The sequence below is a fragment of the Oryzias melastigma genome, linkage group LG19, assembly GCF_002922805.2.
Source record: "Oryzias melastigma strain HK-1 linkage group LG19, ASM292280v2, whole genome shotgun sequence".
NCBI lineage: Eukaryota > Metazoa > Chordata > Actinopteri > Beloniformes > Adrianichthyidae > Oryzias > Oryzias melastigma.
In genome coordinates this window covers 9208959-9235500 of record NC_050530.1, presented here as the reverse complement: position 1 = coordinate 9235500, position 26542 = coordinate 9208959, and the positions used below count along the sequence as shown (strand labels likewise).

The window sequence follows — 26542 nt, the reverse complement described above, 5'->3', positions numbered from 1 at the left end:
AAATGCTTATTTATGAATGACACATGTTTCTCAAGCATCTTTTTAAATCAATTCAATGTTTTGAAGTTTTCAAATTGGATAAAAAAGATGCAGAAGTTTATTCCTGGTCAAACTTTTTAAATTTTGTTGGCAAATAAAAAAAAATCACTTTCAAGATTTGATCTTTTTTGCTTTATTTTGCAGATTCCTTTTTTGTGTGTGGCTCTGTAATTATTTACATAAATAAACTACCATCATGTGCTTTTAAAAGGTCTTATTCGATGTATTATACTATTTTCTTTAATTAATCTAAATTTAATTTAATTAGTGCAGAGATGAAGTGTTTTTAGAGACAATCTTGAGGTTTTTTCCTACCAGGTTGTGTATCATGACTCCTGCTGGACACAGTGCTCTGGTACCTTATGTTCTAATGCATATTTAAGTGTTATAAACTGGTATATCATTAAAATTAGTTATGCATCCCTGCACTGCTATGCAAAACTGAAACTAAATGGAATTTATAACAACCTCTGTCTCATATTTTCCAGTTTATGTGCAGTTTTATAACACTAATATTAATGGGCGGGACTTTAGATTGAGGCTGCACCGTGTTAAAGTGATCACACATGTTTTTTTTTTTTTTCCTATAAATGTTTTGTTTTGCGTTGATCCTCATGGTCTGTGGACGCATATCCCCCGTGCTGTCCGGGGATGGAGCGGCAGCATCCTCTACCTGCTCTCCTCCAGCATGGACCAGTGTTTGGGCCTGACGTCAGCCGTCGCCGCCCTGCCCGCCCGCAGTATCGCCGTCTGCGCCTGATGATGGAGACGGCAGAAGCGGCCTGGTCATGAAAGCCCTCCCGGAGGCGGAAATAAGCGGCGCGGAGGCTGTGACAAGCGCCGGGAGGAGAGGGAACTTTTAACCGGGGGACGGGGGGAGGGTCTCCGGCCCCCGACCAGCGATGACTCTCAGCGGGCAGACGGGGGGAGCGGCGGAGTTCGTAAATTAGGAAAACAACCACCGGGGAAATGCCTCGTTTTTTTTCCCAGCAGCCCCCAAAATGAACACTCGAAGGAGCGATAAGAGGGTGCGGTTTGTTTAATAAATGATGAGGAATTGTGCTGATTGTTAACGGGCTGATTTGACTGATTCCTGCGCCCGAACAATGACTCCGCGGAGGGGTCGTCGCCTCACCGACACCTAGACGGGATGATGGCTGCGGTATGGTGCGGGACGAGCGCGTGCGTTCGTGACGGAAACCCTCCGCGCGCCCTTTCATGGAGATTGATAACATTATACATCGCAGGAATACGAGTGACTGTTTCTGAAGCGAATCTATAAATGATGAAACACATATTTATGTAAAGATGTGAGGAACAGGGGAGGCCCTTTTTGGAATTGAGATTTAAATAATAATAAAAGGGGGCATCATGTCGAAAGTTGTCAGTAACAAGGAGAAGAAATCGTTCAGCAAGAAGCTGTTCCGGAGGAGCTCGGTGCGCTCCGTGGGGAGCTTCATGAACAGAGTCCTCCGGACCCTGTCCACTCTGTCTCACATCGGCAGCGAGGAGCAGACCACCGAGGACGAGAAGGACGACGCAGCGCTGATCCAGAGCACCACGGGGGGCTCGGTCCCGTCCGATGACAGCGACTGCGGGGGCTTCCCCTTCGGGGACAAAGTGCCGGGAGTGGCGGGACTGAAGAACCACGGGAACACCTGCTTCATGAACGCTATCTTACAGTGCCTGAGCAACACGGAGCTGTTCGCAGAGTACCTGGCTCTGGAGCAGTTCAAGGGGGGAGAGGCGAGCAGCGGCGGGGAGAAGCCCAAATCCAACGGGGTTCTGGTGCAGAAGAAGGGGAGCAGCCTGCAGCAGGAGACGGGGGAGGTGACCGAGCAGCTGTCCGGGCTGGTTCGGGCTCTGTGGACCTTTGAGTACACGCCTCAGCACAGCAGGGACTTCAAGGTAGGCTGGTCCCATGTTTTAGGACATAGTTTCTGCAGAGCAGCAGGAGTCATCTCTGAGTTGTGGGCGGGGCTGTGTATGCGGAAGTAAGCCTGCACTGACATCCCGTCATCTCTTTGGCTATGTCCGAATTCGTTCCCTACTAGCGTGTTTGCCATTTTGTAGTGCTGTCCGAATCTACAATTCCAAAATCGAGTACACTCAAAATTTCCCAGAAGTCTTTGCGAAAAACTAGTGCGCATTATCAATTATAGACCACAATGCATTGTGTTTGATCAGCTTTTGCAGGAAATTAAGGCCGTGTCTGAATCCCCCCCCCCCAATCACTATATAGTGCGTTCGGCATTTTCTAGTGCTGTCCGACTCTACTAATTCCAAAATCCAAAAAATTTCCCAGAAGTCTTGCTAGCATGCATTGATGCTCACTAGATTAGCGAATATAGACCACAATGCACTGCGGTCGAACAATTTCTAACAAAAGAAATGTGTTCAAATGTAATATTTGAATAAACCATCCACATTTTCACCATCAGAACACAGTGGAGTCACAAATAAACGATTTGAAATGTTCGTATTTATTCGATTTTCACTTAGTGAAATTGGTGATGTCATATCCGGTGTTTAGAAAAACGAAAGAAAAGTGGTGAGCATCATGTCCGTGTTACCATTAGAATCCAGGGCACTGTATAGTCCAGCATTATGTTGCTTTTTATTAGTAAGGGATCAGGGTGGGAATTCGGACATATCCCATGTTTACACTGTCTCCCACTAGCTTACAGCCCCTCACAACCCAAGCTAACATTACCAGTGTAACAAAAAAGGTGAGCAATATCTGAGCTAGCTAGCTGTACAGTTTTGAGCCAGCTCAAATGAGGGAATTGAAAACGTTAATGGATTTATTTGTCTGCATCATTGACTGTATATGAGAACTGGATTGAGCAAGTGTGACATCACCCATAGAAAATGCCTTACTTCCAGCTCCAGCTAAATGAAGCTAATTTAGTCTCCATATTTCTTCAGTATGGACAGGGCCATTGTGGAGGCAGGTGACAGCGTTAAGTCCAAGTCGGTCTGAGTTAACGTTACTATGGCAACTACTGTCGCCAATCATGAGTGAGCTTGTACGACGTTGATTTGGGGCCAGCGGGCACCACATGCTTTTGCTAAGGCATCTGATTGGTAAGTTTATAACTTGAATAACTTGCAATAAAGAAAAAAAAATATAATGAAAAATATGGATTAGCAAGAAGATGGTCATTTTTAACTAATAGAATGAATTTATTTCTCAATATAAGTCTATGGAATTTTGGCTTCTTGGAGCTAGTGGACACTTCCTGTTTGAAACACGAGGAGGGATGGATTGCTCGGTCCAGTTCTCAATGGTCTGTGGATGAATCAGAATTGAGAGGAGCAAGGAGACTTTCAGTTTATTCCTCAAAAATACAAGCTTTTTTTAAACTGCATTTTTTTCATCTGCTTCTGATTAATCATAATTTGAATAAAAATACTCAGAAAAGCAGTTTTAATCCTAATTTTCTTTATTCTTTATACATGAGAAAATGCTACAAAAACATGTTAAAAAAAAACACCAAAAACACAATTTTCATCGGAGTAGGTCTTTAAAATGGGTAAAAAAAACTTTTTGCACAGTTATCACTATGTTTACAATATATGAGTCTGCAAGTAGCTGGTACTAAATGAGGTGAAGTTTTCCAAATTCCTTGTATTTCTTGCAATACTATCAAGCATAAATTAAATATGTGAACAAACAAACAAGTAAACAAGAATTAATGTCAAATCCATTCACATTTTAGTTTCATAAAGTTCAGGCTACTGTTGTTTTTACACATCAAAGTAATACAAACAGAACATGATACCACACTGTATGGTCACTAAATTTATAGTGTTTCCACACACTCGACTGTAATGATGACTTGATCATTTTTTGCTGCCAGCACAACAGTGATTGTTTTTGTATTATGGTAAAATAAACATGTTGTGTCTTAATCCACATGGTATTTTCCAATAATTATATAATCAACAATTTTATAATAGGTCGATTTGATTTGAACTATTTGCCTCAGACGGATCGATATATTTATAGGAATATTAATCGATTAGGACAATTAATCATGACATTCTTAGCAAAAAGTTGTGTCTCTAGTCTTAAATTCTTAGCTTTCTAGTACAAATATCCATAAATTAACCGGTGAAGCATGTTTTTGGACTGTGGGAGGAAGTCAAAGTGCCCGGAGAAATCCCACATCTGCACATGCAGGACATGGAAATTCGCAAAACGGGATTTGAACCTGCGCCCCAGTTAAAATGTCTCTAAATATTTAATTTTGAATTAATCTTGGCTATAAATGATGACTTAAACGGATTGAAAAGACCTTAAAAAATGTTTATTCCTGCTGACTTTGCATCTATTAAAGAAACTTGTTCTATATTTGTCTATTGTTTCAGCTTGAAAGACTGTCACAGTCAAAAATGTTTTTCTGTACAAAGTAAAGAGACCAAACATCATCTTTGTTCATGGCTGTGTTTCTATTTCTGACCACGTTTTTCTCTTTTTAGCTTACCTCAGTACAGTCAGACTTGATCTTCCATTAGTCTCAGAGATGCAAAATAGTTTGAAAGAGAAGCAAAGTTTATGCAAAAATGCTACACATGTATAATAGTGTCTGATTTATATTAAAAGTTATTTTTTTTCCAGTTTGTGGCTAAAACCAACCATCAAAAGTAGCATTTTTTTCTCTAATTGGCACATTTCTGAAAAGAAATTAATGAGTTTATGCAAAATCCAGCCGTATTACGGCTGAGCATGCAAATGGAACTGCACATTTTCCCATTAATGATTCTGAGCCTAAACAGAGAGCACTTAAAGATCATTAGAGAACCATCTGTGCTAACAACAGAGGACACTCATCCACCGAGCCTCAGAATTCCATCTCTTTCATGAGCAGGTTTTTAGGAGAACAGAATGCTTAAAGAGAATAATCCATACAAACCGCCACAGATTCAGAAACTCTTATTACAATAGTAGAAGAAATCCAGCTAATTCAGGACTTTTAGTACAATTTTCTTACAATATTGTTTTTTCTTTCTTAAAATCGTATCATAATGCTGATTCTCCTAAAATGCATCTTTATGCCTTGTGGTTCCTACACACCAAGATAATGGATGCATGATCTGTGTCCTTATTCTCCCGAAAATGGATCCTCTTTATTCCTAAAATAGCTGAATTCTTGTGCAGCGGGTTTATCCAAAATGTCTTTTGTTCAGACAAAATGTTGCTTGATTGTGCAAAATCCCGTTTGTCAAGAAGCTACCACTCCTCTAAGATGATAAAAGAACCTTTCAAATCTAAAACAGATGCATCCTGCACACATTTTACTTTCATCCACAAAGCATTACTTTGAGACAGAGCGGCCACAGAATCGAGGCTGGCTCGGTGCTGATGCTGCATTTGTGGAAGGAGGAAGTTGCCAAGTCCTCCATCGTCTAACATTTAATGACCATTATGAGTGGAAGGGACTTCTCTGCTTTTATCCTCTGTTTAGTGCACACTCTCCACCTCAAGATTAAAGACCTTTTGATAACATCATGATTGCCCTTAAGTTTATTCCAGTTAGCTGAATAATCCAACATTGTCACAAGAGCCTCATGTATGGATTTTGCAGAACGTGGTGTCCAAGAGCGCCCTTCAGTTTAGGGGAAATTCCCAACACGATGCCCAGGAGTTCCTCCTCTGGTTACTCGACAGAGTCCATGAAGACCTCAACCAAATCGTCCATCCTGACAGCAGACCGCCCAGAAAGGTAAACATCCAAGAGTTTGATTAAAGAAATACTTATCAACCAAATTCAATATTACAAACAACATTTCAGGGCATTTTATTCCATTTTATTTTAGCTGAATTACAATGTAAATTTAGTGTCAGTTAATGTTTGTGTTCAGCCTCCAGTAGAAGAAGAAGCTGTCCCTGAAGGATCTCCACTCCCAGCACCTGGATCTTTTGTACAGGAGCTGTTTCAGGCACAATACAGGTGAAATCCTCCTTTCATTCACAGAAAAAAACCATCAAAGAGCGAGAGTATTGACAGAAAGACTCAAAGTAAATGAACTTTTTTCTTTTCTACAAATAAATAAACCATATAATTATGGTTAAATCATCGCCCATCTTTGACTCTGTTACAGTCGGTCTTTATCGTGATAGCTTTAGCTTGGCTCGTAGGTGTATTGCCTTCGGTCATCAAAAATCTACTGACTTGCTCAACTCTCCGATGGACTTGGAAGTTAGGCAACAGTGGTTCAATGCATTTGGCATTGAATTCACCAAACTCCATCCCTGTAATAGAATTTACAAAGAATGTTTCACTTGGGATTGATTGCGTAATCCGTTAGCCCTTATTAGGGCTGCCACAATTAGTCGACTATTCAACGACTAATCAACTATTAAAATAGGCTAATAAAATAGTCGATTAGTCGTTACTTTATATTATATGGAGTCAGATTGTAGTCAAATTGAAAGTTATAATGGCATTATGCTAGCTTTTTGGACTATTTTGGCATTTATTAGGATAATTTGGACATAAGCTAATATTTTAGCTACATGCTAGCTATTCTGGCAATTTAAGATTCTGTTTTTTTTGGCTATTTTGGAGTTTAGCTATTATTTCAGTTACATGCTAGCTGTTTTGGCTAATTCAGTTTTTTTTCTGTTTTTAGACTATTTTGTAGTTTAGCTAATATTTCAGCTACATGCTAGCTTTTTTGGCTTACTTAGGCTTTTCTCAGTTTTTTAGGCTATTTTGGCATTTGACTAATATTTTAGCTAGCAATCAGTTTCAGCATTTTCGGCTATCATCACTAGCATCTTCAGCGGCCAAATTCAGCTTACAGCATTCACACTAGCATTATCACAGGCAATGATATATGTCTAGTTTTTAGTTAAGCTAATGATGGTTAAGATCTGTGCTTTACATCCAGTTTGCGCATGACCCGATTAGTCGACTAATCGGAAAAAAATAATTGGTGATTAGTCGACTATTAAAATCATTTGTGGCAGCACTAGCCCTTATTAGCTTATGATGCTAGCATCATTTTACCACTCAGACACGGATTCCCTTCAATCTTGACCAGGCGTCTGCCTTAGGAGAAGATGGAGGAGAAAAATACTCAACTGTGGCGTCTGTCTCCGCCCCCAATTGTCAAAAGTCAGAGCCAGAGCCCCGCGAGCGCACAAGACAAAATGTAGCGCGGAAGTGGACAATCTCGCTCCTGATGACTTTTTCTGCTCGCGGGAGGATTCAGCACGAGCAGAAGCAGAAAGCGCTCACTGGGGTCAAAATTGTCTGCGAGGAATGTTTGATACATGCGTGGAGATGTCTTATTTCTGCATAGAGTTACCTTAAGCTAACCTCACTGTCAATCACAAATTCAAACCACCCCTCCCCCGCTTAGCCCGCCCCCCTTTTTATTGTGTTCTTCAAATCTGGGCTGAGAGTGGAGTCTGCCTCCAACTGTCCTCTTGTGTTACCCTTTAACTAAAACTAATTTTATGTCATATTTATCATAAAGTTGATTGCATAATCAATAAATTGTGTTTATTTGAGGTGATGTGACATTTAAATGTATTTCTTTAACCTTTAAAAAGAAAAGAAACATTAAGAATTCAGTGACTGTCTATTTGTTTTTATGAACATTTATTTCCCTTTTCTTCTAATATGGGCATAAATTTGATTAGTTTGGTGTTTTATCTTCATATTTGATTGTAGCAGTAAACATCTTCAAATGGATCTTAGTGCAACCAGGTGCATTTTTGCTTTAAGCCTAAAAAAAAAGTTAAGATAAAGACAACAATTGCTTGAAAAAGTGCCTCTTATTTAAGGATTTTAGATCAGGAAAGTGACTAATAATTGTTCCACCTGTCTCGATTAGGTCCTCGCTGACCTGCCCTCACTGCCAGAAACAGAGCAACACCTTTGATCCTTTCCTCTGCATCTCACTGCCAATCCCAGTACCTCACACACGGTAAGCTAGCACAACATCCCATCTGAACCCAGAGGTTAAGACTCCATCCGAACCAGGTGGAACCCTAAAATTAGAAGATCCCGTCTGCCTTTGAAGCAGCCGACTGATTCTGGTCTGTTTTATGTTTGCAGGCCTCTGTATGTGACAGTGGTGTACCAGGGGAAGTGCTCTCACTGCATGAGAGTGGGCGTGGCCGTGCCTCTCTCTGGCACCGTTTCCAGGTTAAGACAAGCTGTGGCCCAAGAGACCAAAATCCCTGCCCAACAGGTGCGACCTCCTTTAAAAACCTCCTTTCAGTTTGCTTCTTCAAATTGATTTAAAACACAACAATTTTGACGCAATTCAGTGTTTTGGGAAAAACATAACTCTCTAAATCTATATTTGGGAACAGTGTTAGAACAGAAGATAAATTCAAAGCTGGTTTAAGCTCTTTTAGGTGCCAGCAAAAAATCCATGCAGAGAAACTCCACTAATATTGGATGAATGATATGGCACAAATTATTGTTTAAAACTAAAATATGACATTTGGTCTCAAAATTCAGCAATGGACAACTGTAACCCCTTTTGTTTATGTGTTACATTCACTTCTTTTTGTGCATGATGGATTTAAATACTCAGCAGCACACAGTGTCTTTGTCTCTGTGCAGATTGTTCTGACTGAAATGTACTCTGACGGCTTCCATCGCTCCTTCTGTGACGACGACGAAGACCTCGAGATCATTCAGGAGGGCGACTCCATCTTTGCGTTTGAAACCCCCGAGCTCTTCAGACCCGAACAGATCCGTTCCAAGCGAAGCGGTACAGCCTCCTGTTTATCCTCAAACACAGTTCATCTGAAATTCCAGATTGGATTCAAGTCATTTTTGGAAAATGTTACCTCTTTTTGTTTGTTTTTAGGGAGCCCACACGTCAATCTCAATCAGAACAACTTGAAGTACGGCACGGACATCACCAGGATGTCCACACAGATACAAGAGCCCACCACGCCGCCGCCGAGCCCAAACAAGAACAGCGGGCAGGCTGAGAAGATCGTGCTGCTGGTGTGCAACAGAGCCTGCGCGGGACAGCAGGGCCGCAGGTATCACCGCACTGAACGCCTTCAAGAGTCTCAATCTCCAAAAATGTTTCCTTCTATTTTACTTCCATTTTTTGCAATTCTTTCAGATTTGGGAACCCGTTTATTCTCTATTTGGAGCGGACGGTGGCATGGGATACACTCCAGAAAGAGATCCTTGAGAAAATGAAGCATCTTTTACGGCCTGGAGCTTTTGTGCAGGTTCTTCGTATATTCTAAAACCCCAGATTTTTTATAAATTGACGTTTTGTTTGTTTAAAGTGTCTTCTTGTTGACGGCCTGCAGGTGGGGCCCTTCACTCTGCGTGTGGTGGGAGTGGTTGGGATCACATATCTGCTCCCTCAGGAGGAGCAGCCGCTCTGCCATCCCTCTGTGGAGAGGTAATTCCCACACATCACCACAAGAGGGCAGCGTTGCTTCACTGCAAACGTGATTATCGAGCTCTTGCTGTGAGTTCAATTCACTTAGTGCAGATTAGGGTGCAAAGGTATGTCTTTAGAAGTATTGATGTTAGAACACCTCCAGGGAGGTGTAATGGCTTATCTAGGTTTTTATGGATTTTTCCAGTAAGAAGACATTGACCTCTGTGGTCGCTGCATGGATTTCTGAGATGAAAGTAATAAGACCAAAAAATGAAATTTGAACTTGCATAGTTGAAAAAAAAAGAAAATAATAACTTTTGAAATCATTCCTAGCTGAATACACTGCTTGCTTTTTCTCTAAAAGTTAACTTTTGCAGAAGGATCAAACATATATTTTTATTGTTAAAGACCAACTCTGATCATGTTTTGAACGATTTTAAAAGTGAAAAAAGATAAAAAAAAAAGGTCATAGACTGTCCAGTCATGAAAAGAAAAATGTTTAAGGATGTTGGGGGAAAAAAAGCAAGTTTGTAGCCAATTCTTGTGGCGAATTATGGTTATTTAAAGAAATAGCCGCAATGCACAATGCCGCCACTGGGGGGGGGAGCAAAGGAAACGTAAAACCGGCATAACAAGAGATCAAGAAATAAACAGCATTTCTTTGCAAGCTGGTGCCACATCTGGGTAGAATGGAGTTTGGTTTTCCTTCTAGCCTAACCACTGTTAAGTTACTATAGAAATGATTAGGTGTGACACCACAATTAACAAAATGTTGTTGTCAAAAATAGAGCGTGTAAACTTTTCATGCTCTCTGGCTAGCCTGCAGCTCCTCACATCCCCAAAGTAACGTTACCGGTGCAACACAAATAGTGAGCAATATGGGAGCTATCTAGCCGCACAGTTTTGAGCCAGATACCAGCTCAGATGAGGAAAATGAAGACAAACATGAATCTAGTCGTCTACAAGCACATGCATCAGAATGGTTCGGATAAGAGAGCTTGTGGCCTGCACAGTAAATCTCCAGTTTCATAAAGATTTGAATAGGAAGAAAAATATAATTCAATTTTAAGCATAATTTTCTTTATATCCATAGGAAAATACCACTAGAACATGTTAAAAACACCAAAAACACAATGTTCAAAATCATGTTGTTTTTTTTTTGACATGTAATAAGACAATTCTTCCTCATTGCATTTTTGAGTGTTTCTCCTTTTAAACCACTGTCAATCAAACAATAGTCGCAATAATTGATCCATGAAAGTAGAAATCCATCTAGCACATAGCTAAAGTCTGCTAGCTTGATGCTAACATTTAATGGGATTTCCCATAGGACAGTATATGCTAATGCTTGGACGACATAAACATATACTGCTGATTAAATGAACAGCTTTATAGACTCCACAGGCATGACTTTTCCAAAATCATTTTTAAAGTAATGATTTGTTTCCTAAAACACTCTTTTTTGCTCATTTTTTGCTTAATCATCTTGAAAAAAGTGTAATGCTGTAGCGCGATCGCCACCTAGTGGCCAAATCGAAACGTCTTTCAGGAGAGGCAGAACAATGTTTACAATGTTAATGATCTGAACATTTTTGTTAAAGCTTTTGCTTTTCAGAAACCATTTAACACTGTTTGCTGTTAACAATCCCATTGTTTCAAAAATTAATTTTACACATCAACATAATACGGGGATCTAGGGCGGGGCTCCTCAGTTCAGCACCAGCGGCCACGCCCATGTAGAGGATTCAGAAAAACATGAAATATTCCTTTTTAATACATTTAGGCTGTGTGATTTTAGTTAAAAACTGAAACGTTTATTAAAAAATTGTTATAGATGGACTTTAATAACCTTTTTTAAAACCAAATATATATTTTATGATACATTATTAGCCTTTTAGGTTAGCCATAACTTCTCCATATTAATATCTGCCTTAATTTGTCTCATTTTAAGTCCTGGAAACTAAAATGGATGTTTTTCATTTTAACAGGGCGTATAAGTCCTGTGGCACCGGCGGTCCTCCTCATGTGAAAATTGTAGTTGAATGGGACAAGGAGACGAAAGACTAGTAAGTGAAAGACTCAGACACTCCTAATTAAGTTCGTGGCAGATGGGCAAGGTGTTCGTTCTCCCATCAGACTCACGGCAGCACCTAATCTGTGTGATGTTACACCCCCAGTCTGTTCAAAAGAACCGAGGATGAGTACATCCCTGACGCCGAGAGCGTTCGGCAAGTGAAGGAGCAGCATCTGCAGCCTCAGAGTTGTTCCCTTGCCCAATGCTTTCAACTCTACACCAAAGAGGAGCAGGTGGGCGGAAAACTCGTGTCATTTGGGCTGCAAGTCGGGCGTGAAGAGAACGTCCCTTAATAATCACAAGTGTGCAAATGTGCCTACAGCTGGCCCCCGACGATGCGTGGCGATGCCCGCACTGTAAGCAGCTTCAGCAGGGCAGCATCAAACTCAGCCTCTGGACTCTGCCGGACATTCTTATTCTGCACCTGAAACGCTTCAGACAGGTCCTCAACTTTTGTGAATTTCCCAACCTTTTATTGTCTTTAGTGTCTAAATATCCTAAATATGTGACTTCAGGATGGAGATCGGCGCATGAAGATGCAGAACACGGTGAAGTTCCCGCTCACGGGGATGGACATGGCGCCTCATATAGTGAAGCGAAGCCAGAGCAGCTGGAGCCTTCCCTCTCACTGGTCGCCATGGAGACGGCCCTACGGGATGGGCCGCGATCCGGAGGACTATCTTTACGACCTGTATGCAGTGTGTAACCATCATGGGACCATGCAAGGGGGCCATTACACAGGCAAGACAGCACGACCAGGGAGGCGTTTTAAGGGCCGTTCTCTTACGGAGGAGGTAACGCTCTGCTCTGCTCGCAGCTTTCTGCAAGAACTCCATCGACGGACAGTGGTACTGCTTTGATGACAGCGATGTTCATTCCTTATCGGAAGACGAGGTCTGCAAGCAGACTGCTTACATCCTGTTTTATCAGAGACGAGCAACAATCCCATCCTGGTCTGCCAACAGCTCTGTAGGAGGTAATTTATAGCAATTTCAGCATGTGCAAAATATCTCCAAACTGACTGTGCAGGAGGGGAAGTCGTGCATTCCAAATTCATAATGTGCTATTAACTGGTTGATCTACTGAATTATATTTTTATTTATGATTTTTTTCTGCTCATGTGAGAAGGAAAATTGTTTTTTAAGCGCTTACAACAAAATCCTGTTTTTACCGGATGGTGAAAAAGGATTTTAAACTATTTAGATGCTTGCCTTTTTACATGTTTTTAAAGAACAACAAATCCTTGAATTAATCAATAATTTAGGTTTTGTTTTTTAAGCAGTGTTGATAAAATTAAATAATCGATTTGAATCAATTTAAGCCTAATAGATCAATAATCAATCCATAAAAGTAGAAATCCATCTAGCACATGGCTAAAGTCTGCTAGCTTGATGCTAACGTTTAATGGGATTTCCCATAAGACGGCTAATGCTATCGCTAGGTCGACGTAAGCATACATTGCTGACTAAATTAGCAGCTTTATAAACTCACAGGCATGAATTTTCCAAACTCATCAAAGAAAATGTTTTTTTTAAGTAACCATTTGTGGTCTAAAACACTTTTTTTTGCCTCACTCTTTGCTCTTGAAAAAAGTGTAATGCTATAGCGTGATCGCCACCTAGTGGCCAAACTGAAATGCCCTCCAGGAGAATGTTTACAATGTTATGATCTGAACATTTTTGTTGGAGTTTCTCCTATATATGATATTAACAATCTCATTATTTTACAGTATGTGAACTGTATTAGATTAATATAAATATATTCAGAACCTTAAGTAGATTTTTAATATATTTCTAAACAAATAAATGTGTATACTCAAAATGAATCGAACTGAGAAGATCGAAAGAATCTAAAAAAAAAATTCGGAATCAAATTGATTTAGGTTCTTATGAATCGAATTGAACTGTTTCTGGAAATCATTATCAATACCCTATTTCTGCTCTCTTTGGGGTCCAGATGACCCAACCCTCCATTGATGTGTGATCCCTCCCATGACAAGGATGGACAAAATCAGATTTATTTCTTGCTGTTTAGGCTCCACCAGCTCTTCGTTATGTGAACACTGGATAAGTCGTCTGATGGGAAGCCGTCCACCCAGCCAGGCGTCGTCTGGTTCTTCTAGACGCACCTCGCTGGCCTCCCTCTCAGAGTCTGCTGAGTTTGCTGGTGAACGAAGTGAAGATGACGGTAAAACTTTTGTTTTAATTATCTTTTTATCATAGAATGATCTTGTACTAAAAAGATTTCAAACATGCAGGCCTATCGACCCGACCAGCGGTAAGAGGCATACAGAGACCAACGTTCTCGTCGAGATCTTCAATCGCCAGTCCGCTGGCGCTGAGTGAAAATGGCACAAAACCATCCTGGTCCCACTCTGCTAAGCTTCAGCTTCGCTCCAACTCTCCCTCACGCTTCTCAGTGGAGTCCCACTCCTCGTCTCCGACGCTGGAGAGAATCGGAGAGGTCGCCGATACTCAGCTGTCCCCGACGTATTTCGCAAACTCGTCTAAACTAGACAAGCTGTCAGAGGGCAAATCCGCGCTGGACAGTAATGCAGGGAGAAAGAGGCTCATAGAGCAGGTGCACGTCAAGGCCATGACGCAGGCGGAGCAGAGGAATGCCATCTCGTCAGGTGAAAACAACAACGTAGTCGCAGCTACTGAACAGCACAGAGTCTCTCCAAAAGAGTCCAGACAAAGAAACGGGAGCGCAGATGGTTCTGGTGTTAAAAGGACCTCAGCCAAGGTCGGGTCAGAGAGTGACAGGAGCCCTAAAAAGCGGACTGCCCCCTCCTCTACATCTTCCAGTTCACTCTCTCCCGCCTCCCCAGCCATTGATAAATCTCGAACACAGTCCAAGGCTGCAGCGGCTGCCTCCAATTCCAAAAGTGATGGACCACTAAAGACGAGCAAGGGTGGTTCCTCAAGAGCAGCGACCCCCTCCCGGAAAGGGTCCCCCCAAACTGAAGGCTCACATCCCGATTCGCAGCAGAGGAAGAGCAGTTCCACTGCACCTCAGAGCTCGCAGAGGAGGCCGTCGCCTCGGGAGGGAGGCGAGAAAAGCTCTTCAGGAAGGACTAGAGCGGCAGAAAGGAGCGCGAGCCGGGAAAACTCGCGGGTGAACGCGGCGTCTGAGAGGAAAGTTAGCCACGGAGGTCCTCCTGCCCGGGGGAGTTCAACCGCAAGAGCAGAGGGACGTCTGGGCAGGGGCGTGGAGGATAAGACCTCCAGCAGCAGCTCTTCGATGGCGAGCCTCCGATCTCCAAATGTAGGCCTCTCAACTCCAAGTGCAGCTCCTCAGTCGAAGTCGCCGCGGGGGAACAGCAGGACAGAGGACAAAGGCTTGCACTTCTTTAAAACCGCTCTGAGGCCGAAGGACACCCGTAAAGCAGGTGAGAGTGGGAAAGCCGGGGTGGGAGAGACTAAAAGCATCCCAGAGGATTGTGGCGGGGACGGATCAAGAGAAGGGAGCAAAAAAGCCCAGAACGTGGTTTCGGAATCTCAGAATAATGTAACTACAACCAAAGAAAAAGAGCCTACGAAAGCATCCGCTGCAGCTAAACACTCACTGCTGTCCTCCACTAAAGCCAAGCTCCCCGGGACTCAACCCTCCGGGGTTTCGAAGGACCCTTCCAAGAAGGAGCCTGCTAAAAAACCCCCGTCCAGGAAGATTCCCATCAGTTCTACACAAACTAGCCAGAAATCCAAGTGATATTACCTTCAAAAAAACAATCTTTCTAGTGCAGCTTTGAGGTGTTTTTTATGTATTCTTAACATCATGAAGTGTCTGATTAACACCTTTATAACACCTGTAGCTGAATCCAGCTGCCATATTTGGACGCTCACGTTGTTAAATAGCTATTTAGGAATGGATTTTAACAAAGCACTTTGTATGGATAGCATTGATTTCAAAGAATATTATACCGTACACTGTAAATAAGCATGGTCTTGTATCGACATTATTCTGTCTGTAGCGACGTTGGGGAAAGGACCGAATATAAAAGAGGATTTGCACAAGATGGAAAGTAGATGTCGGGGAGGAGAGAAACTTTTGAAATCCATCAAATGCGGACAGCTTAGTCACCAAAGGACATTTATGAATTATTTTGGAAAAATCCACTATAGTGACTGCTCTTCTTCAGTTCAAAGAGCCATACATCAACAACAAACAGCAGTGCCTCAGATAATCATAAGAAATATTTAATCTAAATTGTATAACTCCAGGTGTCAGTAAATTTGTAATTGAATTTTAATATTTATTAAGCACTTAAAAGCTGAATTTTCAAGTAAAAACACACGTAAAGCCTATTTAACCCAAAGTATTGTTTACATATGCTCTTTGGTATAGTAACTGCAACAGCCTTTAAGATTATTTATTTTTTCTGAGTCAAAAAGATAGAAAATGTGACGATTTTAAAGCAGCTCTCGATGTTTTACTTACCTATATTAGCCTCCAACTTCTTCACATCGACATGTTCCTCCCATCTGCTGATGCCACCGCCCCCGTGCCCGTCACGGGGACATCGACCTCTCCAGACTGCCGCAGGTCTCCAGACATTCCTTCCAGATGAACACAGGGTTAACGCATACAAACAAACCACCTCATGCCTGACATGACGATGTTCGCGTTCAGAGGGAGCGGGGAGGCCTCCGCCTGAACGCCACTTCCTGTGACATACAGCTGCCGTGGTGCGTTCGAGTATCCCACGTGGCACCACAGCTTGTGCACATGTTTAACTGGAGAGTGTGTTCACACCGACTGGAATATACGACGGTTGTTGCATGAGAAGTTGCTTAAATGCATGCACTTAACTATGCAAGCAGATTCTTGCGAATGCCCACTCGGAGTATGTAGACGTGCTGCTCTTGGATGTGTATTTATTTGTAAATGTATATTTTTTTTTCTCCAAAAGCTTGCATCAGAGAGCATGCAAAGACATCCTTGATTAAAGCTTTATTTGCACATTTCTCCTAAGTAATATCCATTTTGTATGAATGACAGGTAATGCTCATTCACTCTCAAAGTAAATCGGTACAAACAAGTTTCCTAATTTTTCCTTGATTTGATTTGTTTATTTTTACAGCTTCTAGACTGAACATTTGTGTGTTTCAAACTAAAAGTTTAAATTTTTGAATTTCTAGTTGTATCATGTTTCATGAATTGGATCTGCTTTGAGAGATGGAAAAATAAAATCAATATATTGTCAAGACAGAAGATTTGTTTGTTTCAAAAAAAAAAAGAAAAGCCATCTTCAGTCTTTTCCAATATATTTTTGTAATAAATGGAGAAAAAAATAATAATTTATTAGCTAAATGGGAAACCACGCGATAAAGGAAGTAATTATTAGTGCTGGGTTGATAATATCTATTAATTTATTTGAATCGATTTATGTAAAGCACGTAATGCTAAAGTCCGTTAGCTTGATGCTAACATTTAATGGGATTTCCCATAGGACGGCTAATGCTAACGCTCGCTCGCCCTAAACATACATTGCTAACTAAATGAGCAGTTTTATATACTCACAAGCATGAATTTCAATCTTTTAAGATTTTTTTTTTTTACGTAACCATTTCTGGTCTAAAACACTGTTTTTAAAACTTTTTTGCTTAGTCTTTGCTGTTGAAAAACGTGTAGTGCTACAGCGCTATCGCCATCTAGTGGCCAAACTGAAACGCCCTCCAGGAGAAGGAAAATAATGTTTACAATGACCTGAACATTTTTGTTAAAGCTTCACCTTTTGAGAAGCCATGTAACACTGTATGCTATTAACAATCTCATTATTTCACTAACACATTTTACAGCTTGTGAATTGTATCAGATTATTATAAATATATTTTATTATATTTTAAATGCAAATCATAATCAAATCAAGTCGTCTCTGGAAATTATTATCAATACCCAGCCCTAATAATTATTTATAATATTTATAATTATAAATCAAAAACGGAGCTGAAGAGTAGACGCTTTGCTCAAGAAGGAATTACCGAACAGCAAATTGCTATTTTGGCATCCACAGTGAAGCGCATATAGTAATAGCAGTAAAAACTGTAATAACATCATTTTTAGTGCCTGGTGGCTCCAGTGTTGATGCTGTTGGTTTATTCTTAACACATGAAGCTCACATCACAAACAGACTCCTCCGGTGCTCACGATACAATAACAAATGACATATTTATACAAAAGGCATGAGATTGTTGGGTTTTTATTCATCCATTTTTCCATATGTGTCTGGGATATTTTGATATGTAGTGTTTCATTTTTATTTTTTCAAGGCCTGAGCAAATGCAGTGCACCATTAAAGCAACATTTTGTTGACTTACGGCGGCTTTCGGGTGGTTTGTTTTCATGCTGTGCCGCACAGTTTTCTCCAGGTCCACTTGGTGGTGCTCGGTGTTTGCCTGAAAATCTCAAGAGGGTCCAGAAACATCCAGCAAGGAAGATAAAGCAGTGAATTTGTTTTGCAGCAAAAGCCCTTTAGTTTCAACTTGTTGGATGATTAAGATCTATAACGGTGTCAAATCCAATGCTGTCACTGAAGGAGATGATGTGTTATTAAACTACAGCACCATCATTTATTTAGAGCTGATTCAATTGCGGCATTATTAGTTTGGCCCAAGGCTGAGTGCATTAAGAGTTAATGTTCCCCCTTTGTCTTTCTATTCCTGTAATTTTGTGTAACAGTCATCTGTTTTGGGAATTGCATTTTCACCCTCTCGCTTTCTCACCCCCTGTGCAGTCGGAAAAATGATGAAAATTTTAAAAGTGCCCTCAATGCGAGGGCCCTGCAGTGCCTTTTGCGAGATAGAGAAAAAAAACAAAAAAAAAAAAAAAACGAAGGCTTTATGTTTTGTCAGGAAACAGCATTCCACTGAGCATTTTTAAAAGAAAAAACCAAACACTCCTAACAACGTACATAATTAGCAAACTCACAGACGGCAACCTGGAACATCATTCTGTAAATGAGCCAGGCTCCTCTAGTGCTGGAATCAATAATCATTTGCCAGTTGTATCAGTTCCAGGAGAGCATCGTTAGCAAGACCTCAGAGGAGAATTCAGCAACTTTTATCAAGATTTAACACACAAACTGTGACATTACCCTTCCTGACTCCTGATCACGATGCATCTAACTTATCGAATTAGTTTGCTTTGGCTTCATTGAGGAATCTAATTGTGGCGATCAGTCTAATTTTGATCTCTCATGGAGCCAAATTTGATCCTGAATGTTGGGGAGAGTCATCAGGCAACGGTCAGTAGATAAGTGCCTTCACATTATTATTAACACATATTTTAATCTGACGTAACATTCCTGCAGCATGGGGGGGCATTGATACAATCATTTATTGGTGTGATGTTGTTTACTGAGAAGACGTTTTGCATTTTTATGTTAAGCATCTCGGAAAATGAAGATTTATTATAAGGGGAGTGTTGCTTTTAAGAGATAGTGTCCACAGTCTGATTATCTTTGTAATATTTCATTCAAATGTGCAGTTAGTGAGAATCTAGGACATTTGAGACCCTGAAGCTTTTTGTTTAATATGTTTTTATCGCATTTTTCTCTTGACGGAGGACGTATATTAAGGAAATTAAGCTCAAAATTGCATTTCTGAGTATTTATTTATTCAAATTATTGTGTATAAGATGCAGATGAAAAAAGCACACAAGTTCCCTGCTCTGCTCCATGCTGATACATCCACTTGCAGATGACTAGATTTTATGTAGAGAAAATAGACTCAGCCCGATTTGTGCATAACTTTGGAATAGCGCATGACTAATTCTTGATTTGCGTGTGCGTAACTTTGGATTTATACGTGCGTAATTCTAAATTTGTGCAAAATTTTGAATTTGCGGGAACGTAATTCTAGATTTGTGCACTACTTTGCTTTTTTTTGTATGTAATTCTAGATTTGTGCATAATTGGGGGTTTTGTATGAGCATGATTCTTGATTTGTGGGACGTACAAGTACACAAAGCACACAAAGTTATACACAAAATGTATTGTATGACTTAAAAATCAAGAATTACACACACACACACATCAAAAATTATACACAAATCAAAAATTATACACAAATCAAGCATTAAACACAGAAAACCGACAAATTAAGCACAAATCAATAATTGCACACGCACAGTTTATTGTGAGTCTATTTTATCTCCACAATATTTATGTATGTCTTTGTTTTTCTGGTATCCGGCTCAAAACTGTGCAGCTGGATTGCATCAATATTGCTTTTATTGCAGTGACAATATTAGGTTTGGGGCATGAGGGGCTGTAACCAAGCGGGAGAGCATGTAAACAGAGAGCTCTCAGCTATGAAGAAATTAATTTCTAATGAACTACAACCGCTCTGCAGAAAATATCATAGAAAAAAACTTTTTTTGGTCTTTTTTGGGAACACTTTCAGTTGTAGTGAGCTTGAGACCTACTCTATCATATAACATGGAGTCCAACTTCACATGCATTTACTATGAACATGCCTGCTGCATGGAAGTTAGGCCTCAAATTATTTATATCCATTTCAAATATTTATTTATGGGGAAATTATTATGGAACAACTGAATTTCTGGAAGCTGGACAAGAAAATAGTGTAGATTCCTAAGACCTTTATTTATTTGAATTTTATCACTTTCATCAAGCATTTAAACAAAATCCTCTCATAAATAAAACATTTGATAGGAAATTAGGCTTTTACACATCAAGTTATTCCATTATTTACCTGAAGCATAAAAAGTTAACAAAAGTGTTAAAAAAAAAGTAGCTAAAACTGTGGTTTTATTTTTTCAAAATGTTATTTTTAACACAAATAAGCTGTTGATGCACATCTAAAACCTAGTGTGAACAGAGCAAAAAAACAGAAAACCTGAACGTAAAAGTATGATTAAACAAACCCAGAAAACCAAACATTATTATTTGCTGCTTTAAATAATTTTGTGAATTCTTAAGACAAATCAATGTTAATATTTGGTAGATTCTGTTTGTGATCACACAGATCAAACTCTTCCTGTAGTTTCTCCTCAGGTTTGCAAAGACTACAAGAGCGATTTTGGCCCCCTCCTCCACTCAGATCTTCTCAAGATCAGTCAGGTGTTTGGGCTGTCACTGAGAAACAAGACTTTACAAGAAAAAAGTTATACATTTATGAGAAAAAGTCAGAAATTCATGAGAAAATACAACAAAGTTGTTTATTGAAGCAATATTAGAAGCAAAATACATTTATTGTGAAGCTTTATTTCTAAGTAGGTTTTAAAAACGAAGAATTCTCAACCTTTTATCAACTAAAATCAAACGAATATTGGCGTAAGAAAGAGAAACTTAGCCTCTGCCTCTTTAGCTGGAAGAATTACACAGAAATTTTGTCTTTCAGGAATGAATAAATTATTGGAAGTGCAGGAATATTGCTAATTTCTCTTTTGTTTTTTTGGGTGGCCCTAACATTTTGATACTCTATCATAGTAATAAACATAACACGTGATATTTTTTCCTTTTTGTAATCTAACAGGAAGTTGTTTCTCCATTTTTCATAATCTTGATTTCTGGATCCAAAATGGATTTATACAAAACTCTATAACCACAGACTGTTTTATAATTGAGATTTAGTAATTTAATATGACTCCATGTCTTAAATAAACTTTTTACTTTTCCCTGATGGCAAAACTTCAACCTTCTTGAAGTCCTTAAAACAAAAGAAAACTTTGAGCCTTTTTAGTGAAACATAAAAATCTGCTGGGGGAACTCATTAGTTAATTATTTTATCTTTAATATTTGAAGACCTACACATCTTCAAATGTATTCTCATTGTACCACCCCCACCTCCCCTAGCTTAAGTGGAAAAACAAATTAAATGATTTACTTTTTTTAGGAGCAAAGACGTTAATTATTTCTCTTCTGCTGAGCTCTCTGATGGAATGTTTTAGTTCTCTTTCATAATTGGAGATGAAAAATCTTGTAAGGCTTGAGTACAGTCAGAGCATCATGGAGGGAGGGGGTGGGGGGTGTGCTTTCTAAGCACTGCAATATACATGATGTGTCATGTAGGACATTCATATCGGAATTATATAACCTCAATCAGTTGGAAACAATGGCCCATTAAGACCAAAAGTAGTCAAAAATATTTATTTATTCAACAAAATCTCTGCAAATATTGATCTATTTCATCTGATTTTGAGATGATTCATTAATTGACTGATATTGTGGTAGCTAAGAGCACTGTCACATTAAATTGGAAGATGAGATTCTTCCAAAAACCAGGGAGCTGACATCCAGCTGTCATGCCCCCCCCTGCACACTGCGCCTGCATTATAATGTGCAGCATTGGGTTGTTAGAACGGTAAAGGCGGATGGAGAAGATGTGTCAGGATGTTGGGGAGAAGGTGTAACGTGTCAAAGCTGGATGTACATCCTGCAAATGTCTTCCACCGTCTCTCCGACAATCATCCCACACCCCTGGCTGAGTGATTGACTGTGAGGTTGATTATGCATTTTCTGGCCAGGTGGTTGGCAGGCAGAGAGGCACATAACACCAAAATGCTGCATCAGCCAAAGTGTGAGGCCACAGATTCTGGCAAGAGTGAGTCTGGACGAACATCACAGGCATGATAAAAAGATACACAGACGTCAATCATCATCTAAAATGTGTCTGTTTGGTTGTTGATTTTTTTTCCCCCTCCTGTTTAGTTGGCAGCAGTTTCTCTGTCTTGTATCTTGTATCATTAGAGGCTTTTGCCTTTTGAGCAATGCTGAGATGGAAGACAGGCGAAACTGCACGGGTAAGAGAAAAAAAATAAAAAAAATAAGGTGTTCTTGGGTTCTTGTGGGAGTGGGGGGTTAGTCTTTGATGTTGCAGAGTTTCATGGAGGCAAATAACACACTTTGATATTTCTCAGCTCCAAAAAAAAGTGGGTGCAAACAGGCAACACATACAACCGTCCACAAATACACTCTCGCAAAGATGTTGCTTGATTTACCACCCAGCTGTGAATGTGTTAGGCTGCAGATATTTTATTTGAAAAAACTCAATACGTCCCCACACACCAAACATTTTTATAAGTTTCATGAAGATTTAGGTCATTTCAAGTTTATTTTTTGACATTTTATTGAGAAAAAACCCTGAAGATGTTGCTCACTGACTTTGACACAAGAGTCCAGTCATATGAGCCACATTCCCTTCATGTTTTTATTTTGCACTCACTTATGAGAAGTTCTACTTAAAAAAATATGTTTAAAAAGGATAACCTCCTTTTGTACAAAATGTACAATTTGATAACAGTTTTCGATGCTACGTTTGTAGCTGCCATCAGAGGCAACTCTGATTCATATTTTTATCAAATTCTTTTAAGTTAAAAATAGTAATTAAAAGAAAAAAATGCTTTCTAATAATTTGAAATAAATAAGTAATATTTTACAGTCAGTAAATAATAATAACCTTTGGTGTTAATCAGTTAAACACTTTGTTAAAAAGGGGGGAACTAATGTTTTGTTCCGCTTGTAATTCATTGTTGCTGTGGGGGATGTTATTTAAGTTACCACACCTGACTGAGTCACATGGTCCAGAAAAGAGAAGTCGGCAAGTAAAGAATAAAGATGTTTTTGAAGTTTTTCCTCTTCAGTTAATGCGGCCAATGAGGTATGGATTTAATTATTTGATCATTTTAATTAATTTGAGGTCTGAGATTGTGTTAACGTGAAAAGTAAATGTGCAACTTAAGGCTAACTAAGTGTCTATCCACATTTTGTCCGCCCCTCAAACTGTTTTGGCTAAATTAGACATTTTCCCAATTTTTTAAACTAATTTGACATTTAGCTAATATTCCAGATACATGCTAGCTGTTTTGGCTAATTTAGATTATTTTACATTTTTAGCTTACTTTGGAGCTAATATTTCAGATACATGCTAGATGTTTTGGCTAATTTAGTCGTTTTTCCGTTTTTTAGTCTAATTTGGAGTTTAGCTAATATTTTAGCTACATGCTAGCTGTTTTGGCTAATTTAGATTATTTCCTTTTTTTAGGTTAATTTGTAGTTTAGCTAATATTTCAGCTACATGCTAGCTGTTTTCGTCTTTTTTCAGTTTTCTTAAGCTATTTTGAAGTTTAGCTGATATTTCAGCTACATTCTAGCTGTTTTGGCTCATTTAAAATGTTTGAGGGGTTTTTTTTGGCTAATTTGGAACTTTGCTAATGTTTTAGCTAGCTATCAGCATGAGCGTTTTCAGCTATCAGTTTAAACATCTTCAGCTATTAATCTATTGCAGGTAATGCTATGTATCTAGTTTTTACTGTGTTTTAGAATATTTTTTCTGTGAAGATTACAGAAATGAATTATTTAAAATTTGTTAGCCTACAAACCAACCCGCCTCTCCATCAGAGAAGAAAACAGTTATGTGGCCCTCACAAGAAAAAGTTTGAGGACCCCTGATTTAAACGAAGAACCGTTTGTGCCTCTCATGGAGTAACAATGTTTAAGCCGACACAAACAGGATTTTGAAAAGACCAATTAAATGAAGGCTCTTAAAGTAACTCAAACCTTTTGTGAATTTGTTTAGTCGGACTCCAGTTCACTCTTTGTTGACCAATAGGATTTCAAGATTTAGAGACTAAAAAAATAACCTGAAAAAAAAGATGAATCGCTTTACGTCCGACTTTATTTCCGATTGTTAAAAAATATTCTTCAATGCTTTTTCCATTCAAGGTGATGCTAAATTAAGAGGAAAATTTGCTTTAATGCTAAGATGTGGATTAGTGACAAAATACTTTTTTATTTTTTAACCACAATACATAATATGTATGTTATACTTTATACATGGCGCCAGGTTACAGTTTAATAGCAGTTTTCATGTGGCGTTAACACAACTGTTGAAAAAATACTGGTGCAAGAAGTCTGATTTGGATGGTCAAACGCTGCGCTCCTTTCCGTTAGAATCTGGTGTATTTTAGCTTAGCATTTAGACAGCTTCCCACCATTACAAGAAATGTTTTTTTTTTTTTTTTTGCACACTGACAGCGCACGAGGTCTGCATCTACTTTGGATAAATGCAGCCACACTTTGGACCTTTTTCCTAACGATCGCTCCGCCATTCGCTGCGTTTGTTGTGTCACGAGATTTCATAATTTACGTGCTACTTGTAAAACGTGCGTAAAAAGCGACGTTTTTCATGGCCAATGTGCCGTTTTTTTACTGTGCTTTTTCATGACAATTATTGACCCCTTTTGCTTGCCGTAGTACTCAGAGCATTCCAGAGCAGTCCCTCCACTGCACACTGCTGCTACTGGCAAAAAGGAAGTAAATCTCTGTCTTTTTAAGCCCCATCAAAAATTAAAATAAAAAATGGTGCACTCTGTGTATGCGCTGTTGTCACGCCGCTACGCTAAGCGATACTGATAGGACTGAAACTTTTAGGTCCGGTAAAAATTGATGATGTGGAACTGGTACTAAACGGTACTGGTTTTGGTACCGCATCCCTAGGTGAGACACATTAACTATAAAAGTCACAACTTCTCTTATAGGCGGATGTGGCAGGAAAATAAAGAGACAACAATATGGGACGCACAGGCAGGAAATATCAAAATCGTTGCTCGCTCGGTGAGCCTATAGGTGAAAAAGCTCATCCATGTGTTTTGTCTATGGGCGTGCTGCGGGCGACAACATACCCATATGCCATACGTGTAATTTACATTATTCTTATAAATACTTAATGATACATTTACCACACGGATGTTAATCATAAATTCCATTTTAATGAAATCCCCATAGGTGGCATCCATACAGTTCAACCCCTGTATGGGTGCATGTGATTAAAGTATTACTTGCCATGTAAAGTGGAGGCGTTTTGTAAGCTACCATTGCAGGGTCTGGCAAGCGTTAGTCAATAAATCACTGCATCTGTAAACTGAGAAAAGGGCAGCAGTCTGCTCAAATGGCAAACTGGGCATTGAAGCGCACTCTCAGGTGAGTTGAAATGTTTTGTTTTCAGATCTGTTGACTCATTTCTAACAACATATTTATGTGTTGTTTTTTTAAAATAATGAATCACATAGCTTTATTTTTCCTCAGTTTTTATTTAATAATCTGCTTTTTACCCCTCATTTATAGTATCAACACTAAAACACATGCTCAGATAATATTTAAGATGGAAATGTTATTAAAATATGCTTCCGATCCTTTCCCAAAGCTCAGTCCCAAAGTTTGGAAAAGTATCAATGTTGTGTGGCAAAACTTTAGGTTTGAACTCCTGCTTTGGAAAATAGATGTGGCTTACAACAGCTTATATCCTCAAGTCTTTCGGCTTAGAAAGTGCTGCCACAGTCTGCACCCCTCCATAAATATCTAAATGTGCTGCATGTAAACCCAGGTGCTGTCTGAAGTCCAGGAGTTTCTGCTGCATCAAATAGATTTTTGCTTTTTTTTTTTCCTTGCGTTCATCCAGAGGCAGCTTTGGGATGAAGCTTGTTACTCTCTTCAGTGAGACACGAAGCGCGCTCTCTAATTAGAACGCATCTCCCGGTGAGATAGGCGCTGAGGTCTGACTACTTCTCCGATCTAATCAGCTCTCCATCTCACTTTAGCTTCTCCACAGAAGGCATCCTCTCACTTGTCTGACAAATGGAGACAACAACAACAAGGAGAAGCCGCTTATGTAATGTTTGGAGGACGTCGTAGAAAGTCATAGATCTAAATCTTGAAGGAGCTCCGACCATGTCACATCCTTCTATGACTCCCAAATTAAAAAGACAAGCGGAAACGGGACACTTAGCGCACAGATGAAAGTGAAAGCCAGTGACCTACATTTAAAGTTATTCCTGAAACAGTTTCTATATCTCTGCAGTTCTTCACTTTCTTGTAATCCTGGAAATCTCGTGCTCATTGCCAGCATGCACTCTGACCTTCATCAGAGCGTGTATCGTAACATACTTGAGGCTGTACCCCAGTTGTCAGCACTTCATTTTAATTTGGCTCCTATGCCACTGGTGATTTTGACCACTGGGACATCCTGTCTAGTGTGGAAGCTAAACTATTCTGAAGCATTAGGACTGAATGAGGTGCACTACTGA

The 26542-nt window shown here is 39.6% G+C and overlaps 1 protein-coding gene across 1 annotated transcript; it reads left to right on the top strand.

Annotated features, from left to right (window-relative positions):
* The first annotated feature begins 311 nt into the window (after positions 1–311).
* Positions 312–17813, top strand: LOC112153972 (ubiquitin carboxyl-terminal hydrolase 31). Its single transcript, XM_024284477.2, has 16 exons — positions 312–1947; positions 5631–5768; positions 5908–5996; positions 7891–7983; positions 8115–8250; positions 8631–8781; positions 8881–9061; positions 9148–9259; positions 9344–9438; positions 11409–11486; positions 11598–11727; positions 11817–11936; positions 12010–12235; positions 12312–12470; positions 13529–13681; positions 13752–17813. Exons 1-16 carry the CDS (start codon positions 1411–1413, stop codon positions 15203–15205), a joined length of 3852 nt encoding a protein of 1283 aa, XP_024140245.1. The 5' UTR covers positions 312–1410; the 3' UTR covers positions 15206–17813.
* Positions 17814–26542: the final 8729 nt, after the last annotated feature.